Source organism: Struthio camelus, chromosome 1, assembly GCF_040807025.1.
Source record: "Struthio camelus isolate bStrCam1 chromosome 1, bStrCam1.hap1, whole genome shotgun sequence".
Lineage (NCBI taxonomy): Eukaryota > Metazoa > Chordata > Aves > Struthioniformes > Struthionidae > Struthio > Struthio camelus.
This window is the reverse complement of record NC_090942.1, coordinates 220952510-220972397: the sequence shown is the minus strand read 5'-3', so window position 1 is coordinate 220972397 and position 19888 is coordinate 220952510. Positions and strand designations below refer to the sequence as shown.

Here is a 19888-nt window from a genome sequence, read left to right as displayed (position 1 = left end):
GTACTCTCTTAATGCACTGAACTTTCCAGACAAGAGTAAGTGGTACTCTCTATTGTGCCCATTATTGCCTGTAAATACTATTTCCTCTTTAGGTTACCTTTAGATTTTTTGAGGGTGCGTTTGCTGTGCTTTCAGCCTTTGTGCAGATATGGGCATTTATGATACTATGTCAATTTTCTTAAGGCCTGTAAATGTCTCTGAGTGCAGAGTAGAAAAGATTTGTCAGGTTTTGTACTGTACGTGTAGAACAGTGTGTGCAGATGTGACGAAACACTGATATAGCTGTTCTTCTTGTAGACAGAGCCTGTTGAATTGATGTTTTGTGTGCGTTTGATTTAGTTCTGATACAGTATAGGATTCTTGCAATGAATAAAACAGAAGTTTGAAACGATTATGTGCATTAAAAGTCTTGGCAACTTTTGTGAGGATTTTCAGGTTCAGTCACAGAGTCTTTGCCATTTACCATAGATATAAATTAAACTAACGTTTTACCTAGTACAATAAATAGCCTCTTTGGACGGAGTATGATCAGAGTCTGTCACAGGGCACAGCGTTATGTAATCCAACTTTTGAATTTACTGATCTTTCCCCTGAAAGCAGTTAGGTTCATCATGCTGCCCATTTCTATTGGGAAACAGTTGTGTCTCTTCCTGAGCTGGAAGCTTTCCCCTAACTTCCAGCCCATATTTAGGTAGGGTTAGTTCATATCTATTTATTCTTTTGTCAGTATTGTCTTTTGGTTCAAATAACTCTCTTTCATCCCTAGCATTTACCCATGGTGTATTTACAGTGCACAGTTTTACTCCTTCCAGCCTTTGTTTTGCCAGGCTAGGTGAGATAAGCAATTTTTGTCCGTTCTTGTGGTGTAGGGTCCTACTTTATCTTAAACCTGAGTGGTGCATCTCTGCACCCGATCTGCTTCCTCTTTTCTTTTAGCAATAACTGGAGTACTCTAGCGTGTTCACTGCTGGCTTGCATAATGACATTACTATTTCCCTACCTCTGCTGGAAATAAATTTGGGGGTTCTGGTGCTTGCCTTGCAGTCAGTCACCCTGTGACTTTAATTCACTTGTCTGCCTTTTCAAGCAAATTAATCCCACATTTGTAGGAGGGTTTCGTATTAATATTCCAAGGCGTGCTCTTGATCGTCAGATTTAGTTGCGTTTCTGGTCATTTCAGTCCGTGAGTTGAGTCATTTCTTCCTGTGTAATCCTCCTTTCTCTTGACAGACACCGCAGTCTTTGTGGTGACTGAAGAAAAATTAGATCACTCCTTGGATCAGTATTTGAGGAATCCAGTAGTGACATATAAGAATTCTGTACAAAGTTAAATCCAAGGTCCATCCGTGTGTATTCATCCTCATCTCACATGCTAGATTTCTCTTTGGTAAAATCAATTATCTCTGCTTTAATTATTTCGAATGCCTTCTGCCTCTTGTATTAGTTGCGTATTCTTCCATCTCGGATTTTCCAAGTAGATCTGCTGTTTTGTTTTGTTTTGTTTTAATCAGATAAAAAAGAAAAAGATCAGATTTTTTTGACTGCTTAATTTCTTTTGTTTTCAACTTCCTTTTCTATTTGTTTCCTTTGAAACTTTTTTAAAATCTGTGCATGCTAATTAAGGTTAGATTAATGGATCTGTAGTTACTTGTGTCACCTTTTTCTTCTTTCTCCATACTATTCGGTAGTCTCTCTGCATATCCCACTGCTCTTGTTTTGAAGGATTTAGCAAAAATTCCTTTTAATGAATTTAAGAACATTTCTATGTAAGTGAGGATAATTCTGAAAAAAACTAACTGGATTTTTATGAAATATGCACAGCTAGGACCTTAGGTTTAGAAGAGGCCTTGCACTATGTGATCGTGAAAGAATTAGTTTTGCTAGCAGGGTGCCAGAGGACTTCACTGTTTTCCCACCCGCATTCCCTTGTTGAAAAATTTACACAACTTTCAATAATTGTATTTTGCAAATAGGCTTGCCTAATCCCTGCTATAAATGTTCTGAATAATATGGGCCAAAAAGTGCAGAGAAGGAGTGGCAGGAATTTACAGCTAGATTAGGTCTGTGGCATTTACTCCCTCAGCAAGATGGTCCTAGATTAAACACTCATAAATTCCCAATAATTGAACATAATTACAGCTTTACAGTTAGTGTTGAAACCTTTACTTTCCTTCAGAGGAATTTCTTTTCTGTGTTCTTACATCTATCTGAACTTTGCTGTCCTCCTGCAAATCTCTTTTAAAGTTATTTACTTTTCCAACAGATAAATGTCTTGATGTTTCTTCTGTTCAGCATTTTCATATTTGATTTATTGCCAAAACTTTAAGAGTTTCATAATGAAGTTACCTTAAAAAGTGGTATTTCATATAACATGTAATAGCTTCCCTTGAAAACAGGTATATTTAAGAACTGCTTTAGAAAGCAGAATATTCACTATCCAGGCCCCATTCCATACCGTATAGTGTTTACTCCACTTTCTGGGGCTTCGTGACATCTTTACATGATTTGTGGGAGGACACGGTAATGGTTAGTGTACCGAACAAACAATACCAAGTTTTAGCAGGTTTCTTCCAAACCTGGTCTCTGCTGAATGTGAATCACTGCCCATTGCATCGCTACAGGAATTTAGTGGAAGGTTAATGATTCCCCAAAGAAATTAAGGATGAAAAAAAACATTTATTTTGGTACAAAATTGTATGTCTTTGCAGAGCTGATTTGATTTCAGCACCTCTGTTTCGGCTGTTATAACTTGGTCAAGTTTGTGGTTGTGCGGTAAATGAGAAGTTAGTTTGTTAAAGTGTTCATTTCAGATGTGCTTTTTTATCTGGTCATGGAGAATGTCTCAGGTTGAGATTTGAATCAGATATGTGAGAATATAGAAGAGCTAACAGGTTAAAGTTACCTAGATGAACTTCTGTTTCATACTGTTCTGAAATACTTATTTTTCCCTTTGAGTTTGAATTTTCTGTAAACCTGCAAAGTATGGATCGTATCGCCACCCCAGTGTGTGATAGTATTTTGGGGTTATATGACCACAATTTGATAGTTTTCACTTTTCTTTGGGCAATTATGCCAGAGAGTAGGACTCATGAAAAATAAGCACTTGAGTGAGAAGAGTAATATGGGCATGGCGTGCTCGCTTTTGTTCTTTGCTTTCGAAAGGGAAACTGTTCTGAGATGCTCTGCTGAATAAAAGACCCAGAAATATCTTGTTTTGCCTCATACGTTGTACTTGTCACTGGAAATTACGAGTTTAAATTTCAACATTATATATATTTTTAACTGATGGAGTGTGAAAGTGTGCAATTTAATTTATGTAAGCAATGTTCTACATTTTCTGTGCATCTGCTCTTTTGGCCAAATTGCTTGTCAATTGGTTACTATTATATAACCTTTATTCTCGAAATTATGGTTTGCGGTTAGGCTAAAAAGCTGAATTTGCGTTCCTTCTGGTGGGAAATTTACCTATTTCCTTCCATTTCACTTGCACTTCTCACTGTTTCATTGCACTTTTGCATAGGCCATTTGCACTGGTGCCAGGAAAGTTTGAAAATGCATCTAAATCAGACTGGGAGATTAGTCTTAAAAAAAGGTTCGTTCATCTTCCTCTCTGCTCAGTCCTCAGAGCTGAAGATTGTTCTTGCTTTCTCTGATCTCTGCAACACGTGTTGGGGTTTTTTGTGTAGCACCACAGCTTCAGCAGGAAGGATAGAGACCAGCTATGTCTTGCCAGTGTTTAGGCTCTTGATGAGCCTTGACAGTTGTCCATCATGCTGAGCATTAGTGGCTTTTACCTTTTTGCTCTTCTGTATTTTACCTTATTGCAGTCTTTAGTCATATGTTATAATCTGTAATGCAGCACCATGTTTGGTGACTGGGTGTGCATGCACGCATTAATAGTAAGGATTGAACTGATTTCATTTGGGAATGAATCCTTCTGTGTCCCTAAAGTATCTGAGGAGACTGTGGAGGACAGTTCCAAGAGTAGCTTGAAAAAAAACAGCCCTTCTAAAATACCCAACTTGAACTATACTGGGCTTACATTTCCTTAAGGAATTGGGTTTTAATTCGTTAGCTATGTAATCAAGGCGTCCCTTTTTTTCTGCTTCCTGCCAAGAAAGTAAGTGTCGTCTAAGTTAATATGTTATTACTCTCCAAACCTGTGAAAAATGACATAAAAGTTACAGTATTGTTAGCCTTCAAATACAGTTACCCAGGTTGTAGCAAAATTTAACTTCATATCATTGGTCAGAGTAGCGTAAGACTTTCGAAAAGGTGTAGCTTTCTGGATGAAAACAGTTGAAGCTGTCTTTATTGAGGGAATGCTGCTTTGTTTATGTAAAGTATATACAACCTAATGCTAAATCTCTGCTTTTGGTTTCTGTCCTACAGGGAACACAGTGAGTAACCTGATTTTCATTCTACCTCCAATCTATGGTGCGATTCAGACCTATAAAGATGGCCTTGAAAAACGGTATTTAGCTGCATATTTGTGTCTCACAGGTATGTGTAAAACTTAATTTGCTCTTTATTTATTTATGAAAGGAGCTCAAATGAGTGATAAAACAGTATCCAAGCATTAATAAACCGAGTAATAAAAGCCAAATATTGTGTGTGTGAAACTTAAAGCTCGCATTTTGTTATACTTAATGTTTTCAGAAAATAGGTATTTGTCAGAAGAATATAAGGTTGGAATTCACAGAATAACTTTCTGAGGTTGTAAAGTGATCCGTCCTTGGCCTTATGTTCTGCTCGGTGCGACTTTGCTCACTGGGTCCTTCTGTGATGGTTTACAGATGTCTTGTGTTGTCTAGTTCTAAACAGTTTAACGCTATATTAGTGTTTTTAATTTGATGCAATTATACAGAACAATAACAGAACAAATGGGCAACATCTTGGAGGAATTCGATGATCTGATCACTCTTTAGCCAGTTCGAATTTGATCTCAATTCCTCTTAGCCATATATCCGCCAACAGCCTAACTGCCGTCATTTGGGAAGTTCTGCAAGGATGGAAGAGCAATGTGATATTGGTGCGTGGATGAACTTCTAGGGAGTTCAGCTTTCTGTAGTAGCAAAATATGGAAAAGAAACTTCCTTTGGACCTTTATTTGATGATGTATTGTGCAAGTGGAGATCACGGTTATTACCATTCTGAGAAAAGGAGATGTTTTAAGATGGTTCAGGTTTGGCATCTGGGTCTCTAGAACTCAATTTCGGTGTTTGCTATAGCTGCTATCTCTGTGAAGGCTGTCTTCTCCCTTCTCAGTGCTAAGAGATTAGTTTAAGGTAAATGTTTCTTTTAAGACTGGTATACTTAAGTATTTAGATAAACATCATCCAAAAGCACATATCTGTATGCTAGAAGTATTCTTGATGCCAGTTAAACTGTAACATACACCTGGTACAACTTCAGGGTTTTTCAGTTACTTAAAGACCTAGTTCAGCCTTGCTGCTGTTCATTAAGATGAGCAGTAACAATGCACAACCCTGGAATTTGTGCAAATACTTTCCAAATAGCTCTTTGCAGTCTTTTTATGGTTTTGTGTAACTATTCAATTTCGTCTCAGTATAAAATAGAGTTCTGTAGAAGGAATTCCTGAAGGTCAGTGTTTCCTTTTAAAAAGACAGGCTTTTTCCTGGCAAAGCAGCAGTGTTGAAGCACTTGCTGAAGTGATCTATTTGCTTGTTCTTGAATCAAAGAACCTTGCGCTGTCCATTCCTTTAAACTGAATACGTGTAAAAGTTGTGTTTATGAGAATCACTCTTTCCACAATGACTTATGGCTGCCTCTGTCAGTGAAACTTGATGAAGGACAAAGCTTCCTCCTGTCTAATCAGAACATCAAACCAAGATTGCTAGAGGGATTTCCAGCTCCAAATGGGACTTTGTCTTATATGTCATTTAACATGAATGTTTTTAAAAAAGTCTATCTTCAATGACAGTAAGTAGCAAGGACTTCTGCTTTTGTGTTGCACTTGGCGTTTGTGAAGAGGAACTCAGTCTGCGTATTTGACAGCAGTGCTGGAAGGCAGTCCTGAGTTCCAGCTGGGCTCTCTCTGCTCGTCTGTGGCTGGGAACAAGCCTTTGACTCCTGTCTGAAGTGATAAATGCTTGCATGGCTTGACTTTCATATCTTCAGTTGGAACCTAACATGAAAGGTCACTCCCCAAAATGTTTCTCTTATCTCTGCTTCAGTAATCTTAACACTGGACTGGTTTTACAGCAGCTTTTACAGCAGTTTAAAGATGTAAAGGAATATAGAAGATTTTATACTTTCTCAGTGAAAAACAGGAACAGGATGCTGGGGGCCACAAACCTCTTGCGTTCAGTCAACTACAGAATAAAAAGAGCAAGTGAAATGATAAACAAAATTCTAAAATAGTTGAAATGTGCCAGGAACCCTGGCATTCTTTCTGTGCTTTTCCATACAATGATTTTATTTATTAACGGATTTCACTCACTGCAGTTAGTTTGTAATGGACAAGTATAGACTTAATCCATAAAGGAAACAATGACTTTAACACAAAACTGCTGATATCACTTCGGGTACCATACTTCGTTAAAGACCATATAGCAGATCTTATAACTAGTTAGTAATTCTCTGTGGGTTGTTTTATTAAAGCAGAAATTCTTCTCAGGTGTGCTGTGAAGTTGAGAGGGGAGAAAAAGGGTAGTTTAGTTTTAACAAATTCAAATCATTACTGCGATTTTACCAGAAGTTAAAGACAGCTGACAAAAAACACATTGAAACAAAAACTGTTAGCATTTAAGAACATAAGAAGTGTTGTTTCTAGACATTATTTTGATCTAAATCAGCTATTTCTTTTGGATGCTTCCAAATATTTAGCTGATTGTCAGTCCCTTTCTGTTTTACCGTGCTGTGTTCAGTGGTTCACTTCATACCTCACCATTTCTGTTGTTGACATCTATTTCCTCTTTGAACCAAATGCATTTTGAATTAGGGAAGCGCTGCTCATTTCACATACATGCTAAGATCCAAACTTGGCAGGAAGAGAAGGGGGATTTCTAAACAGCTATTTAAATAAATTCCTTGTTCATAGTGGTGCCAAGACTGAGTTGCAGTTTTCAGCAAGTTCTTTGAGATACAGCACACTGTTTTGAGTCCTTGTTTCTGCTAAGTTTCAGCTCAAAGGACATATTGTCAGTGAGCTCACGAGGAACTGAATAAGATTTTTCAGCTTTAGACAGCTATCTAAAATAATCAACCTAAAAATTATTAAGAATATTCTTAAGAAATTATTTTAGCATTTTGCATCTCATGAAGTAGGTGGAAAAAATCAGACCTCTAAAAATATGCAGCTGTTTTTTTGGATGGTTCCATTTGATGCTATGGTATATTATCACGTTCCACCATATGTACGTTCATTTTTCTCATGCGTCCTGAGGAGCCAAGATTCCCAAAAGGTTCAGATTCTAGAAGGGTCTTGATTATAAAATACATTAAGTCAAGTACTGAATCAAGTACTGAAATGTATTGAATGAAGTATTGAATCAAGAATCAAGGTATAGTGAATCAAGTAACTATTTTGGACCTAAGGAAAAGCAGAGTCGGTAGGGTCATATACTTTATCTGATACTTCCCTTCAAATCGGAGGGATTTCATTCTCTGTTGTATTTATCTTTGGCCTAGTTAGTAAAATTCTAGGGCTCAATTATTCAGGCTGTGCCAAAGTGGAGAAAAAAAGGAGGGAATCACAGAATCACAGAATCGTTTAGGTTGGAAGGGACCGCTGGAAATCATCTAGTCCAACCCCCGCTGCTCAAGCAGGGTCACTTGGAGCACATTACCCAGGGTTGTGTCCAGACAGCTTTTGAATATCTCCAGAGAAGGAGACTCCACCACGTCTCTGGGCAACCTGTGCCAGTGCTCTGTTGCCCTCAAAGGAAATAAGTTTTTCCTCATGTTCAGATGGACCTTCCTGTGTTTCAGGTTGTGCCCATTGCCTCTAGTCCTGTCACTGGGCACCACGGAGAAGAGACTGGCCCTATCCTCTTGACACCCTCCCTTCACATACTTGTACACATTGATGAGATCACCTCTCAGTCTTCTCTTCTCCAGACTGAACAGACCCTGCTCTCTCAGCCTTTCTTCAGAGGAGAGATGCTCCAGTCCCCTCATCATCTTTGTAGCCCTTTGCTGGACTCTCTCCAGCAGTGCCATGTCTCTCTTGTAGTGGGGAGCCCAGAACTGGACCCAGTACTCCAGATGTGGCCTCCCCAGGGCTGAGGAGAGGGGCAGGATCACCTTCCTCGTCCTGCTGGCAGCACTCTGCTTGATGCACCCCAGGAGACCATTGGCCTTCCTGGCCACAAGGGCACACTGCTGGCTCATGCTTAACTTGTTGTCCACCAGGACTCCCAGGTCCTTCTCTGCAGAGCTGCTTTCCAGCAGGTCAACCCCCAGCCTGTCCTGGTGCCTGGGGTTATTCCTGCCTAGGTGCAGGACCCTGCCCTTGCCTTTGTGGAACTTCAGGAGGTTCCTCTCCGCCCAGCTCTCCAGCCTGTCCAGGTCCCTCGGAATGGCAGCACAGCCTTCTGGTGTGTCTACCCAGAAAGTTCCTGCCTTAGACATAGCCATAGGAATGCAAACACCTTACTAAATGTTATTTCCAGTGAACGTCTGCATCTGTGAAAATAGTTGTAGAAGCCCTTCAGTCGAAATCAATTCCTTTATTCTTACCTAACAGCCCAAGAGAAGACACACAAGCGATGTCAATACCAGTAAATCAGATGTGCTCAGGAATGTTCCTGAGTGCTGAAGCCAAGCAGCCTGGAATGGCCCGTGTCTATGTTAGTCTTAGCTTCCAAAACAAGGTGACTGCATACAAATTCCCTTCTGGGCACAGTCCCTGGACTCTTAACTGCCAGGCTATGCTTGGGAGCTGCTTGGGAAAGTGCTAGGAGCAGACCAAATTCATGCCACAAACTGTTCTAACAATTTACTAACAAAGACAGTTGCATTATAGTGTCTGGGAGCATTCCCAGAAGTACTTGAGATTACTTGTAGACCTGTACCCTTGGAGTAACCAAAGTCATTCCTGTGTCCTAGGCCTTGGGGAGAAAGCATTGCTAAATGTGCAAATGTTCATTTTTATTTCTACTTTCTCTTCTTACCTCATGTTTCATTCTGTGACTATATATGATGTAAAATGTAGTTTTGTGTTGTTTTGCCTATCTTTAGTCTAATCTTACCATTTTCGTAAACTGTAGGTGGGATTCGGCTCCAGATGCAAACACCTAAATGGGTGTTTTCTGTGCAGGAGGCATCTGTCTCCTGTTGCAGTCAATATAGCTTAGAGAATCATTTGACTTACCCTAAAATATCTTGGCCAGCTGAATCACTCATATAATGCCATTCATTTTAGGGGAAGCTTTGACACATAGTTCATGTGTACATACCTAAATATAGGTGTTTGAAGCTGAATCCCATCCATTCCTTCAGCCTATTTTTATATAGCATCAGCATAGTTTAAATTTAAACTAAGTTGATGGAATCCTAATAAACCACTTTTTCCATAAAGACATTAGGCTTGTGATAATTCTGAAGGCTGTTGGATGGTCTTGTATCAAAATGAACTATCACTAATTGTTTGAAACTTCTAATTCTTCCTAAAACTATTTTTAAATTCTTAGGGAATGTGTGTTTGTGTCCCTCTAAGATTGGAAGCATGATAATATATATGATGTGTATGTATAGTTGGATGTCATGTATAACGTCAAAGTCTTTCATGGATAAAAGCATGGACGTTGCTTTGAAGTCTTTTATGATTGTAGAGCAACATGAAAAAATTGTGTATGAACTAGAGTTGGTAGATAGCATTGCATTTACATTGCCACTAACAGTTAAAAATAGCTATTGTATCAACTGACAGTAATCACACATTGTGTTTGATGCGGGAGAAAAAAGGCCATATTGGTCTACATATAACATTTATTTTAACCTTTCATTTCCAATCCTTTTAGTGCTTTTGTGGTCTCATATAGAAATACTGTGACTCAATGTGTAATACATTTTTTTGTATTTCCCCTGTAACTTGAGATGTTCCTCAATGTAAAAATGGTAAGTGACCTGTAGTATCTGTTTAACTCTGAGAACTAAAATACAATAGTTAGCGAGGAGGTGGTATTGCTTCAGATGGTGTCAAAACTCCTCAAATGATATGCAGTCTTCAGTAAGTTGAAGCGTCTTTGTAAAAGGAAACACCCAAAAGGAAAACAGTAACCTCTGCTTACAAGATAAGGAGCAAATCTGTTTCTCAATTTGTCATGGGAAAGTTACTTCTATTGAAAATTGCTGCAATTCCTGTGATCATGTTTGCTTATATTCTGAAAAGTACAAAGCTTGATAGAGGATGTCCTGGTAGAACATCTCATTGCAGTGCTATCTTTTGCAAAGCACACGTTCCCTAGAAATATCTTGATCCTGAAGTTACTGTGCGATGTGAAATATATCTAAAGGTGGCTGCATTCCAGTAGAGCTGCCGGGAGAAGCTACATGTAAAGACAATTGAGCTCAAGTATTTAACAGTTATTTATTGGGCAGAAATAAATGTCAAGAACCTTGTATGTTTACTAGTTGTATGGTAAAACATGATAGAAAGAGGTGGTATACTCTTGGCATAGCAGAGGAAATACAGATTTCTCTGGTGTCCCTGGCATATGATATGTGCTTCCTCTTTTTATGTTGCACGATGTTCAGCGCGGAATAGTAACCTTACATTAAATCGTGAGATAACAACTCTGACTAGCGCAGCTGTTGACCCACTGGAAGCATTTTGAAGATATTAGTTCCCTTCTGCTGAGGTTTACCAGGAATATGGTGAAATTAGTGGAACAGAGTATGGCTTATGCTTCTGCTGCAGCTGTACAGTTCACTATCTCTTAATGCACAGTTTCCCTTTTTTTTTTTTTTTTTTTTTTGAACAGATTCATGAAGCATTTTGCACAGTTCTGGGTTAAGCCATAGTATATGCCAAAGGTAGCAAATCCTAAACTTGGTTCTTAGCTCTTTCAATGTTTTGATGTAAAATTTGCCCTATTTAAGTTATCCCCTTGCAGTAACCAGGTATAATGAGCTAGGTACAGAATCATGTTTCATCCTCCAGTCTTCATTTAAACCATCTCTTCAAGAAGATGGTGTCATGCACATCACCACCACAGTGTTTGAGGAAATGGTGGCTGTGGCTGTTGGGAGGGAGTGTCACCTGATGAATAACCCCTTTTCAGTCCTGTAACATCCTGGGTTTTTCACTGAATGCGCTTAAACACCAAACAGACTTGACCCGTTCCTGAACTCTGTTAAGAGTGCAACAATCAGTATTAAGGCCATTTCCAAGAGAGGTTTTTATTTTAAGCAGGACCATATGATGATTCCATGCAAACTCCTGTTATTTCATATAATTATTCTTTTAGTAGAAAATATAAGTAAAACATACAGTCCAGAGTAAACTTTCATAATCAAAGAAGCTCCAAGTGTGATCATTGCACAGAAGCAACAGTTTTGTAATTAACTATTCTTAGAAATTAATTGTAGATCTGGGATTAATGACCTGAAATACTGGTTCCTGCAACCTTCTTGATTTTTTACAAAGACTGGAGGGGAAAAAAATCTATACATAACTGTTTCTAATGGTATGGGAGGGAGGGGAGGAGTAAGTGTTCAGTACAGTTCAATAACAGATTGAAGTAGATAACCCCAATAACATTAAAAAACCCTTAAGAACATACTTTGTTAATTAAAAATCAGTTAACATTTCCTGTGTGATGATCCTGCGCATGTTTGAAACTTACAACTGTTACAAAACATTTTATCATGAAGATATTGAAATCCTCACCACGACAGCCATGATAATGGTTGGTACTGTTTTAATGATGATCTTAATGCTTTTTTCTTCAGAATGAACGGTAGTTGCAATATATTCTATATTCACAGAAAAATGGCAACTGTCTTAGGATTCCTTAACAAAAGGCACCGTTTGTTAGTGATCTGTTTATGCATCAGTGAAGTGTAGCTGTTGTGTTTAGAAAAGGTTATGCTCTTGCAGCAAAGCATAGCAGCACTACCCGGTGATCAAGGATTGAATGCAAAATACTTTCTCTGAAAATAGGGTCTGAGGTAAAGCATAGTTTCTTAAAGGAACATAAGACACAATAATCTTTTTACTCTTGCAAAATAAAAACGTGCTGGTGCTTAACATGAGTATTGTATTGTTCACATTTCAAAGTAATGAATGGTATATTAAATAATCTGCCAGCTTTGCTCTAAGGAGTAAAATCCAACCTCCAGGAAACATTAGCTTTGACTGGCTGAAGAAAATCCAGGCAAAGTATATGTCTCGTAAATTAATCTCAAAAGTAAATTCAGAGTTTAAAAGCAAAATATTTCAAATAAATAACATGCAGCACATAGAATGATGAGCTTCCAAGAAGAAAGCTCAGAAGAGGGGAATCTCGTTGCACAAAAATGAATCCATACTGCATTAATTTTGGTTACTCTGAATTTCAGACTCTCAGTTCTAGCAGCAGTTCGGTATTCTGCTTCTATAATTGACAAAGAGCTCCTTGTAAAATTTACTTTTAGAACTGGAAAACAAGCAGAAACATCACAGGCTTTTCATACTACTAGCTGTAGAGCGATGCTTTCATTTTGGAAGGGTTGTGACAGATCTTAATGCACTAAAAATTAAGAGAGGTAGAATAATAATACTCCACTAATTCTGGGGTTTCCCTCCACTTGTACTGCCAGTGATGTCATACCAGTTCATAGGATAAAGTGCTGAGAGGAACATCCTCCTCCCCCCTTCCTCCTTCATCCCCCCAAAAAAGCCCAACAACAACAAAAATTCAAGGACATCACTAATGACCAAAGTGTCAAGGAGAAGGCCATGGAAAATTGAGGACATTTCCCGGAAATGGGATACTGATGGTTTAAAAATTTGTGCTCAGTAAAGTTTGCCTGTTTAAGTTCATGTACTGGAAAGAGATTTTTAAAGGACTTCTATGCTAACCATGGTTTTGGTTTGGTTTCAGCTGTGGGATTGGGATCTTGGTGCTTCCACATGACCCTGAAGTATGAAATGCAGGTCAGTATTCACAAGTCGCTGTGAATCATTTCACATGTGTATCTCTCTATATAGTGATATTGTCATTTATCGACTAGATGAAGCTCGTATAACACTAGGTAATCTACCTTAAATATAGTTGCCCGTGAGTCCTACTCTCAGCAAATGTCTAGCAGAGGTCTTGTTTTGTTAGATATTTTCACCAGTAGATATACAAGAATATACACTTATATCTAAAACAGGTGCTGTAGTTAAATTGCTTATTTTGGTAGAAAATATTTTCTCCTTTAGGGAGCTATGCCATCTTTTTACTGGGGATGTTATTTTAAAATTCCTACAGTTTTGGCTTAATAGCAAGCAATATGGACTATTATTTTTCGTTGTATCCTTTTGTTTGTCTTCATATATTCTTATTATTGATCTGGATGTGCCTTTACACAGAAAGCAGAAGATGAGTCTGTCCTTTCTGTCTCTTCTTCTGTTCTCAGGTCGAAGGTGTTCAGTAATACATCACTGGGCATAAGGATTTGGTGCCAGTTTTTTCTCTTTTCTAAAAGGAAGAGTCTTTTGCTGTTTTAGATTTGAGAAGGCTAATGAAATTCATCCTTGAATCAAAGTCAGGAGGGATTCAGTTCAGGATTAAGAGACCTCCATTTAAAAGCGTGTGCTAGAAGTCTGTGCTCCCACTATAGTCAATGGAGATGCATTTAGTATAGCTGGAGTTGAGAGAGCCAGGCAGCTGGGCTGAATCGGTCTCTAGGCTCCATTGGCAGTCTTAACTTAAATTGTATTCGTTTGCCTAAATATAGGTATTTAGCGTCATTTTAGGCCCTGTGAGTATTCTCTCTGGCCTTCAGCTGCCATCCCATAGTGATATAGGTACTGGAGACCCCAGAGCATCCCAGACAGCCATACGCACCTGTGCCTTGGTAACTGAATTGAGTCCTAGATCTCTATTGACCGTGATGGGACCTGAAATGCTTCTTGCATATGAAGACACCAAAAGTTAGGAACTATAGTCCCTAGTGATTTTTGCCTTTATAGTGCTCTGCTTCAGGCCTCTGGCATGTGTTGGAGATTGTCAGCCTCAGAGGGGCATACTGTTGCCACCATGTAAGAATATGTGGTGATTTTTTTGGCATGAAAAAGGTTTTTAGATCCATTCCTCCACTCCCTCCCAACAAAGCAAAACTTGGTGTGATTTATCTATATTCTCTTCAGTATTGAAATGGCCTCAAATTTTCACCTTTTCACGTCTGTTCCCTCACCTATCCTGCCACTGTTTTCACATCATCTTCCTTGCACTGATGCAGATGTGAGCAGTGCCACCCTGTATCCCAGATCATTGAAATGATCCAGGCTTAAAACATCCTTAGTGGTCCTTTTGTACGTAGAAGCTTTTTTTACCCGCATAACTGCTGCTCATGGCATAGCTCCATTGTAGCATCAGAGCAAGTCAGGGGCCTATGAACTGTGGTATAAAAAGGGTGGACAGAAGCAGATGAAGGGGACAGGAATTGCGTAAATCATCTTTCCCCCTGGAATAAAACGCTTGATGTGCGACTGAGAGAGTGTATTTGTCATTTTGGCAGCCTAGCTAAATCTGCAAGTGGTCCGTGATTACTCTGATTGCTAACTGATGAATCACCAGAGGGAAAACATTTCAACCAGTAAATAATCTTTTCTTGTTCTCTTTATTTCTTATTATGATTAAAAGTCAACATTGATAGCTGTTTGAAGAGAAATTTTTTTCTGAGCTTTGTTTCACCATCTTAATATTGTAAATGGTCAATTAGATTGCTTAATTAAGAAAAATGTAGAAACTTTGTTCTTCTGTTCTTGAGAGCAGATACTTGGAATACTTTTTCTTAAGCTATCGCCCCTCTTCTCTCTCCTGAAATTTTAATGTTATTTGTACAGAAATGGCTTGAAGAACAATGGAAAATGCTTATTTAACTAGCTAAATCAGCTCACCAGGTTTTCTTCTATCCATGTTTCTTCTGTGTTCAAGCATCTTGTTAACAGGATTTCTGTAAGGATGAATTCCTTTTGATGAAAAAACCATTCTCTTCTCCGAGCAAATTCCCATATGGATCTTTTGAGAGGCTCTTTGCTATTACCTTTCTGTCCCTGAAAAGCTGCCAATAAATGAACGTAAAAGTGTAACCAACTGTCCAAATTTGAAAATGTTTGCCATATTATATTTTTCTTCCCCCCCCCCGCGCCTGGTTTTCTATTCTGAGGTCTTAAATGAGGCACACGTTAAAATAAAGACTGTCATGAATTAACCCTTCAGCTAGTTTTGGGCTAGATGAGAATAGTGCTCAATTTCTAAATAATAATTATTAATATATAGCTAAATTTAGCTATGGCTTCTGTTTCTCTCTGTAAGGCTGTGACATAACAACGGAGATAGATAAAAAACCAATCTGATGGCAAGATGCCGCTTAACAAGCTGGTCCCGTTCTTATGCTGCCATCTGCGTTCCTGACACTTTGTGGTGACTCTTGCCGTCCCTGACCTGACAGTGTACAGGTTTAGGGATTGAAACCAGCAGAATATTATTCACTTTTCCCGCAAGGTTAGTTTTAGGCTGGCTCAGCTCTCTGAAGTTGCTCATAGTGGGTCAGACAAGCATGATTGCAAGCTGAGAAGGAGCACTGGGACTATGGGTAAAGAAGCAAGACATGCCCTTTCAGTGGCTTCTAGTCATTAGATCTGCTTAGCTGTATTATGAAACATTTCCTGAAGTTTCCATGGCCAAAACCAAGAAAAGCTAATAGTTCATGCTCAGGTAGTTCCCTTTTTTCTGTAGGACAGTTCAAAACTGAAGTTTTTGCCTGTGCAGTTAGAAAAATTCTTCCCAGCTGAGCAGAATCGGGATGGCTGTATAAAAGGGATTATATTAGCTGGTATTGCTCTTAATGTTATTCCTTATGCAGAAAAATGTGATCTGTTTAAGTACCCTGGACCAGTAATAGGAAGGGATTTTCTGTACAGATATACAACTTTCAGGATGGGGGGGGGGGACACCGAAATCAATTTACACCCAATCCTTGTTGTTGTTTGGGAAATGTCAATCCTGGTGGTGGGGTAACGGTTCTAAGATGCCTAAGTATTAATGTTCCCTTGACATACTAGAAATTAGAGGCAGTGGATCTTGAATGATCCATTTGCATGCTTTTTCATGATTTTAAATCTTGTTTCAGAAGGAAATCAGTTAACTATGAGTTTATGAGCAAAAGTTTGTTAACGTTGTTTGTTGAGAAAAGTTTTAGAAAAAAATGATGCTATGATGCTGTCCTTATTTCTAAAGATAAATACAGGATGAATTTGACTGTATGTGTAGCTGTTCTTGAGAGATCACCTTTCTTGTGTTTTCTGTATTCCATCAAAACTGGTGTGCAGAATTTCTGGAGAAGGAACTGTTTTAACTGTAACATACCAGTATTTTCCTACAAATGGTATAAAAATGATTTAAGGTAATGAAACTACATTATTTGGCCATCATAATTTGGAAAAAAAAGGTCTTTGGGTTAAAAATGTGAGAAATTTTCAAAATTAAAAAATTAACAGATGCAAACCTGTCGCAAAGTACTTCTCAGTGGGGTAAAGTTCTATTTTCTGTTACGGATAAAAGATCTTGTTGCAGTTTCTCTGGGATGCTTGCGTAGAAATGAGAAAACGCAACTGACTGTTTTGAGCAGGTTTTTAATGGTGCAGTCCTGTTCGATGTGGCTTTAAAAAATGTTTTTTATAAATGTTTAAAGAGGCATACGCATTGAAGATGGCATGATTCTTTGAAGATGTGCGTTTCTTATGAAATGTAGCATTCAAGAGATTCAGCATAATAAGCTTTCTAATGCAGCAAGCTTTCAGTAGTTGAGTAGGATTTGACACTGCCACATACTCGGGCAAAATCAAGAAGGTGGCTATCCAGGCAACCTAAAAACTCTCGTTTTCTTAAAATGTGTCTCTCCTTAATTAACTTACACAAGTTTGTGAGTTAAAAGTGGTTTTCATGTTTGATGTCTCTGCTTTTTGTAGCTGTTGGATGAACTGCCAATGATATACAGTTGTTGTGTGTTTGTCTACTGCCTGTAAGTATTTGTTAAATGTTTTTTTTCCTGAATATTTTTGAAACATTAATATTTGTAACAGAGGATATGTGAAGCCCAGTGTAGTGTTCAGTGAAGCTGACGCTGTGAAACTTCTACTGATTTTAATGAGATGTCAGTTTTGCCAACAGTAAAGCATTATAATTTAGCCGTTAGAGCACCAGACTGGCTTTAATCCTAGCTTTTGTTAATTTAGAGGTGTTACACCAGTGTTTCTTTAGCAAGAAAAAAAATGAGTCTCGTTAAAGACTTAGTGCTGTATACAACCAGAGCGTAGCGTCATTTAGTATGTAGACAGCAGACTTAATAGGATTAACTTCAATAACGCCTACTAAATTATCGACCTTGTAATTTATTGGAGCTGTGTTTCTGTGATGTAATCTGACTCCAAATGTGAATTTCACATTCCTGGTTAAATCTGCTTTCTACTCATCTCTAAGGTTAAAATAACTAAATGAGAGTATATATGAGTATATATGTCATTAGAGAGTATCCTGGAACGTGCATCACAGCTGTGCCAGGATGTTTTCTCTAATTTAATTTAGTGATGAACAATGGAGCATTTCGTGACTGAAAAGACACAGTGTGCTGTCTTTCTTACCTGTTTCTGCAAGGCCTAGATTTAGCATGATTTCTTCTGTTTGGAAAAACCAAATGATAAACGACCCGCTGCAAACAGAATAATTATCTTTTTTCTATTTGAACATACGGTCAAATATTCATCTATCAAAAATTAGAGTATCTTTTGGTGAAGGTCACTGGTGGCTTTCAGTGGAAGTGGCATGGTATAGGACTAAATCCACATCTATGTAAATTACCATCGGTTTGTGGTTTATACGTTAGTATGATTTATTCAGACTCAGGACTAGAATCATAACGCTTCTTTTAGTGGAAATATTTCCCCTGTAGCTGAAACTACCTTATCTCCTTGAATTCAACTTTGCATTTATTTGCCTGATTTGAATGTGATTGGGAAAAGAACGGGAAGGGGCTTTAAAAAAAGCTATTTGAAATAATCATCGAGCTTATTTTGTGCAGTGTATTGGCTCAATCATGTTCAAAAGCACTGAAGTCTGTTACATCATATATACCTGTAATGACATTTTATGTATGTATGCTTGGCAGTAATGCTCTGAAAAATGAGCTGATGCTTGGTATTACGGAAGGCAAAAAAGGAGGCCTTTAATAATCTTTTTGGTTTTCTCGAAGGGAGTTGGGAGGATAATTCTGCACAGGCCATTCCCGTATACGTCATTCAGTCCTACCAACTCTCAAGCTGCCTGGTTAGTTTAGCGACTTGTTTTGCAGTGTAATGCATTATATTGCCTTGTAGGGTTTTTTTTCCTAGATATTCCTACATTTTTCTTCCGTGTATCCTTTTGTCCTTTCATGGTGGTCACCGTTTTCAAACGGTTAGAAACTGTAACAATAGACTAGGCAGATGTAGTTTCATGCACAACTTCCTCTAGCCCTAATAATTTTATTCTCAAAGTTCATATTATTTTTTTCTTTCACTTTTTTATGGTGATGATATGATCTGTGATGTGTGTGTAATTCCACACACACAGCAGTGACTGAAGTGTAGCGGCTAGCATCTTGAAGCTAATTTTCATTAGCTGTTTTGCATACCAATAGCAACTGGCTGTTTTTACCTTCCACTTCTACCAATACTAAACTAGCAAGTTAACTGCGCTGCGACTATAGTAAAGCCATAAACAACTTCTGTTTTAAACAGATCTCCAGAGTTCGCTGTTTTGTAAGTCAGGCCCTTTTCCACACTGACTTTTAACTCACAGATGTAATAATGTTTTTTTGGCAGCTGTACTGCATTTTAAATTCATTTTTAATTTGCCAACCATCATCACCCCTTAAGCACCTCTCAAAAATGCTTCTGCTTCCCAGACCGCTTCTATCAACTGGATTATTTTTTGCATGTTGTGCATAAGTGGTTTTTCACAAAATATTTCTTAAACGTTTCTTGGTTAAAAGTATGAATTTTCATTTTGAAATGACAAATCTTTGTTGGAGGAGCTACAGTTTCTTGAAGGGCCTAAAACTCGTTTGGGTCAATCTTCTCACCAATCTTCTGATAATGTACCTTGAAAAATATGTCCTTTATGTGGTAAGTGAGGAATGTTATTGCTCTCCTTTATGTTCTGTTCCAGGTACGAATGTTTCAAGTACAAGAACACAGTCAATTATCCGCTGCTTTTCTTGTTAATAGCATACAGCTTCGTAGTCAGCATAGTAAGTAACTTTTTCTAATACAGCATTTTCACCTGTAGGTTGGTAGTTTTCCGGCCACTGGAGAAACGTTATACAGGCAATACTGAATCTCTCTCACTTCCAGCCAAGAACGGCAAGTTATTCTTTTGGTAGGAAAACTATAGGCCAGAAAAACCTGAAACCTTTCTATAAGCAAACATGGTTTTAAAACACCTTATACAGAAAAAGGAGGAAGAAGAGAAGTAGTAATGGAGGTGCTAGAACAGGACTATGAGGAAAACAGTCACTTCTGACTTTGCCTTGTCGTGACACTTTGGGCAAGCCCTAATTACCTGTCTGGACCTCAATTTAGCTCATCTGCAGAGATGAGAATACTCCTATTCGACAGACTGCAAAAAGCGCGCTGTGCTATGCAATCCAATACGTTGACTGGTGCTTTAAAACGAAAGCCAGAATAAGA

The 19888-nt window shown here is 38.3% G+C and overlaps 1 protein-coding gene across 1 annotated transcript in view; it reads left to right on the top strand.

Moving 5' to 3' along the window:
* ACER3 (alkaline ceramidase 3) overlaps positions 1-19888 on the top strand; it is a 63801-nt gene that overhangs the window by 22216 nt on the left and 21697 nt on the right. Inside the window, exons 2-5 of the mRNA XM_068930714.1 lie at positions 4393-4503; positions 13053-13105; positions 17132-17184; positions 19368-19449. Of these exons, the coding sequence (XP_068786815.1) occupies positions 4393-4503; positions 13053-13105; positions 17132-17184; positions 19368-19449 (299 nt within the window). The remainder of the gene's footprint in view (positions 1-4392; positions 4504-13052; positions 13106-17131; positions 17185-19367; positions 19450-19888) is intronic.